Consider the following 5,567-nt stretch of genomic DNA (forward strand, 5'->3'; position numbering starts at 1 on the left):
CTGACAACGGAAGTGAGTTTATTTCAAACTGTACTAAGGAAGTGTGTAAATTGCTTGAAATTCGTCAAAATTTTACGCCCAGTATGATTCATCATTGTTTAGGAGCATGCGAGAGAACTCATCGAACGTTAGCCGAGAGACTAACTCCATACATTCAAAAGGGAACGCAATGGGACAGTGTACTACCTGCCGTTACGTTTTCTATGAACGCTTCGATAAATTCCTCTACAAAATATTCGCCTTATGAGATTATATATGGAACAAGACCTAAATTTCCGCTTTGTTTGTCACATCAAACCGATTTCTCAACTTTACCCGACGATTATCGTGACTATGTAGAAAAACAGGCCAAAAAGTTAGATATAATTAGAGAAGAAATTCGTACAAATGCGCAACGATCAGGAGAACTTATGATGGATCGCTATAACAAAAAGACTAATCCGTTGTATTTATCTGTTGGAGACTATGTATATATGCTTAAAGAACCGAGTGGCCCAGGACGAAAGTTTCAACCAAAATACAGTGGACCCTTTATCGTAAACGCTATAAAATCACCTCACATTGTGAATCTTAAAGAACCATCTTCCGGCAAAATTCTTAAATATGACACACATTTGGATAGACTAAAAATTGCATATGTTCGTGCACCCGAACCGTCAGACTATTTCTTATCAAAAGTTTATACAGCCGAAATTAACCGTGAATCAGATGATCCTACTACAGACAGTGATTCAGAACATACAGAAGCTATTCTACCGTTACCACAGACTCAGCCGGTTGTCAGACGTTCAACACGAACTCGAAAACGTCCTATTCGTTTTCAACTTTCCACTTTAGATACAAACTCGTCCGATGAATTTACGACCCAATCAGACACTTATTATAAAGTTAAGAGAATTTTGTCTCAACGCAAAATAAATGGAAAAACTGAATACCGTGTGCAATTTAAAGGCGAACCGGCACAAAATGCGTTGTGGATTCCATTTGAACAGCTAAATGAACATACAAAGAAGATGGTACAGTCGAAACCACCGCCATTTGCTGACTAATTGTGTATTTTTTAGAATAAAGTGTGTTCATATGTTTTATGGCATTTAAAACCATGTAAATTTTTGACAAGAACTATTTCAAGGACAAAATTCTTTTAAAAGTCAATCTCATTAAAATCCGATGTTCTGATACGCTACCCTCCACTCTGAACCAACTCGATATTGGGTCATGTCCCGACGACCTTTTTGATATGCATTCTAATTAAAATATCGACCAATCAAAATCGTTGTAATGTAAGATCCTCGGCAGCGAAAGCAAAATGGCGGAACAGAAGTTAGAACAAGCGATTGGCAAAGTATTATTAAATTTCAACATAGATACACTGAAATTGGAACAAAGAAAGATGCTGGATGCATTACTGTCAAGTAAAGATTGCATTGGAGTGTTACCAACGGGTTACGGGAAGTCTCTACCATATCAGATGCTAGTATCAATCAAGCGGGAATTGGGTATTGACGATGCCAAAGTGGTTGTATGCAGTCCTTTGGTTGCACTAATGCAGGATCAAACCCAACGTTTGAGGAATATTCCTGGCATCAAAGCAGAATACACAGGTGCATATACACATTAAGCTGCAGTAGACCATTATAAAACTTCTATAACAAATTCACGATGTGAAAAGGGGGGTCTTAAAATTTATGATACAACTTTATTTTGATTCAGTATGGCATAAAACATACAAACATAAGCTCTTGTGAGCCTTTTACTGACTATAGAATATAAAAACGTATAGAAAAAAATAAAACAAAGTAAATGTACCCACTTCAAAAATAATTTATTGTGTCATGACCAAACACAATACCTTTAAAGAAGGATAATCAAGCCATTGGAACAACTAGAGACACTGACCCTATAAAAAAAATGGTATGCACTTGGGCATGTTGGGTACTCTGGCAGTCTTTGAAAAGTGAGCCAAGTTCCTTCTAACTAGACAACTACAATTGAAAATTCTTTGCAAATTAAATAGGTCACAATCTGAACAGCAGACTGTTGAGACAGATTGCTCTTTACCTAATAAAATTAGAAGATATGATATGTTTGCCAATGAGAACTCTGCAAAAGAGACCAAATACACAGAAATTAACAATTACAGGAGTACAGTCTTCAACAATGAGCATAATCCATACTGAATCATCATTTTCCGTGTTCATTTATAGATTAAAAGGTGATCACCCATGCGTGTAATTGTACTTGCATCTTATTATTTGGATGGAGAGTTGTCTGATTGACACGCATACCACATCTTCCTATATCTATTAATAGGAAAAATAAACAATACATGTACAGGAAAAATAAAATAATAGCTTGTATACATGTTTATAATACCAGAATATATTATTAGTCTATTTTAGATTTGCAAAAAATTCATATACTGTGAAAGTACTTTAATTCGTGGTTTGAGGAATATTAAAAAGTTCGTGGGTTTTTAAATTCGTGGATTTTAGTTTTCTAAAAAAAAAAAATTAAATAAAAGCCTTTTAAGAAACAAAGGTTATAAATGGTCTGGATTGAGGAAATTGTAAAGTAAACATTCAATTTGACCGGTGTAAATCGTAGTGATAACACTAATTAACCCATGATAAAGTTATTAACCGGTTAAAGACCATCGAAGGTGTTAATTAGGCCATAAACATGTCACCTAAATAAAACAGTCACATAAACAAATGCTATAAACGTATCTTGAATTGTCAAATAATTCTTATCAAAATCAAACCCAGCATGAAATTATAATTTCCCATATGAACAAGAACTATAAGGATATAAAATGAACACTTTATCATACTAGCATATCATTACCGGAAATCTGACTTTCATCGATCAAAAATATTTTAAAGAGAAGTAAAAGATCAAAAGTTGTACAGTTTAGGTTATTAAAGATTAAATGGGTATTATAATCATGCATGCGGTTGTAGTTCTGTTCATGCTGTTACTGCTATTAAAGTATTCTCAGATTTGGCGTTATATAATTTATTCTTTAGATCATATCAGTAGTCAAACCTACTGATGGGGATCTTTTCATGTCTTGATTGAATGTGTCATTTTGTTGGACACTTTAATTCGGGGATAAAGTCATCCACGAAAACCACGAAAATTGGTACCCCACGAATAAAAGTACTTTCACAGTAGTTAAGAATGTAAATACAACCTTGAATTTTTAAACTATCAACATGAAATATTTTATTAATATTTAACTATACACATATCAAAAGTTATAACCATAAGATTTTTAACCAGATTGGAAAGGTACATGTACTTAATTCAAAACTGCCATCGAACACACCAATATAAATTGTGAATTCAAAATTTTGATTAAACTTATTCATTTTTTGTACAGGAAGCAGTGCTGCTGCCAATGAAAACATTCTAATGGGACACTTTGACTATTTATTTTCGTCACCTGAGATCCTTGTTGGAGACAAAGACTGGAGAGAAAAATTACAACGTTTCAAGGTTTCCACAATTGTTGTTGATGAATTCCATACAATTGCAACTTGGTAAGCATGATGTAATAAGCTACCTCTAACAAAAAGCAAACAATTAGCACTTTTTTATGACTTCCTCTTAAAGTCACAGTAAGTTCTTCCCACTTAGCAAAATTTCTCGCTACAAATTTGAGATGACCCCTAGCTCCAGTATGAGCTAAATTCTTTACAAAATGATGATTACATAACAACTAAATTGAAAAAAATAAATAAAGAAGAAATTTTTTTTTTGAAGTAGTTTCAAGAAATTAAATTTATAGGCAAAGAAATGTACATTAATGTAATAAAATACTTATTTGCATGTTAAATACTATCCAAATTAACTCATAATTTCTGTTAGGGAAGCACAGTGGGAGCCAATTTGTTGTCTTACCATTTAAATATAAAAATGGAAATGGGGAATGTCTCAACTGTTCAAGGTTCGACCTCTGTGGTTGTATAAAGCTGCACCCTGCTGAGCATCTGGTTTGATCTCTCAACCCTCCCTATAACTCTAGCCAATGTAGAAAAAAAACGCACAGTAAAACTTAGTTTAAAGGAAGTCCAATGTCATAATAGGAAAATTAAAAGAAATTAAACTGAATGTTTTCCTTCTGTACTTTTTTTTTTTGGAGAAGGTAAAAATAATTTACAAATTGGGAATTTTTTACATTAAATTATATGTTGATGCCGAAGAAAATACAATAATGTTGAGACAAAAAATAAAACACCATACCCCCTCGAAAAAAAGAGGGTCAAAAGATACCAGAGGGACAGTCAAACTCATAGATCGAAAATAAACTGACAACGCCATGGCTAAAGATAAAAAAGACAAACAGACAAATAAAAGTACACATGACACAACATAGAAAACTAAAGTCTTAGCAACACGAACCCCCCAAAAAACTGGGGGTGATCTCAGGTTCTCTGGAAGGATAGGCAGAGCATGCTCCACATGTGGCACCTGTCGTCTTGCTTATGTAATTACAAACCCAGTAAATAGTCTAATTTTGTAGTTTACATTCATGGTGTCATTGACTTGCAAAAATGTATGCATACATAAATACTGTTTTTTTTGCAGGGGTGAAAAGGAAGATGAAAGTAAACAGGCATTTAGAAAATGGTTTTCTTACATTGGAGAGTTGAGATCGCTGTTTCCAGATGCATCTATCTTGGCGCTTAGTGCCACATGCACGAAACAGATTTCAAAGAGGGTATTGAAAGTTTTGCAGTTAGATCCAAATGCAGTTGAAATAAGGATTTCTCCAAATAAACCAAATATAAAGCTTGTTGTGAACAAAATATTGAATACCGTAGAAATGGCCATGTGCTGGTTAGTTGATGGACTCTGTGACAAAGCTTTACCCAAAACAATGATATATTGTACATCAATCAAGGATGCAGCTAACATTTATGCATATATATCAACGGAAATTCCAAATTGTAAAGAAGTCCAGATGTTCCATTCTGAAACTTCGCCTGACAGTAAAAAAAGAATAATGGAATGTTTAAAAGATCCAACAAGTAGTATTAAAGTTGTGATAGCAACAAGCGCCTTAGGAATGGGTATAGATATGATTGGCTTTTCCAATGTCATAATTTATGGTGCACCAAAAACTATAGTAGATCTTATTCAAGAAATTGGTCGTGTAGGGCGTGATGGAAAAGAGGCAGTTGCACTTCTTCTTCATAATTCCTACCATTTGAGAGATGTTGAGACTGAGGTTAAAGATCTATTTAAGGCAACTGAATGTCGCAGAATTTCATTATTGGCACCTTTTATGTCAAAAACAGAACTTGAAGAAGAGAAAAAAACTACAGGTTTACATTCCTGTTGTGACTTGTGTGCTTCTAAATGTCTATGTGGGTCATGCAAGACAACAGAATTAGAAAAGCTTTTCAAGATGATCGCTAGTAGTAGTGAAGACCCTTGTGATACCTCCTCTGATGAAGACACTGAATCTTATGATTTGTTTGACTATTTAGACAGTGTAGACTTATCACTAATAATGGATCTAGATTTAGATTAGAATGAATAAAACCTTGTAACTTGAA

General features: G+C 34.0%; 1 protein-coding gene across 1 annotated transcript; it reads left to right on the top strand.

The window, feature by feature from the left end:
• The first annotated feature begins 1,151 nt into the window (after positions 1 to 1,151).
• LOC139507645 (probable ATP-dependent DNA helicase RecS) lies at positions 1,152 to 5,567 on the top strand. Its single transcript, XM_071295836.1, has 3 exons — positions 1,152 to 1,604; positions 3,386 to 3,545; positions 4,594 to 5,567. The coding sequence occupies exons 1-3, from the start codon at positions 1,310 to 1,312 to the stop codon at positions 5,540 to 5,542; spliced, it is 1,404 nt and encodes a 467-aa protein (XP_071151937.1). The 5' UTR covers positions 1,152 to 1,309; the 3' UTR covers positions 5,543 to 5,567.

This window comes from Mytilus edulis, unplaced genomic scaffold, assembly GCF_963676685.1.
Source record: "Mytilus edulis unplaced genomic scaffold, xbMytEdul2.2 SCAFFOLD_115, whole genome shotgun sequence".
NCBI lineage: Eukaryota > Metazoa > Mollusca > Bivalvia > Mytilida > Mytilidae > Mytilus > Mytilus edulis.

Excerpts from the sequence above, each read along its gene's own strand:
- LOC139507645 (XM_071295836.1), top strand. The coding sequence starts at position 1,310 with ATGGCGGAACAGAAGTTAGAACAAGCGATTGGCAAAGTATTATTAAAT. Across the intron at positions 1,605-3,385 it reads CATCAAAGCAGAATACACAG|GAAGCAGTGCTGCTGCCAAT; the intron begins GTGCATATACAC and ends TTTTTTGTACAG. Across the intron at positions 3,546-4,593 it reads TTCCATACAATTGCAACTTG|GGGTGAAAAGGAAGATGAAA; the intron begins GTAAGCATGATG and ends TTTTTTTTGCAG.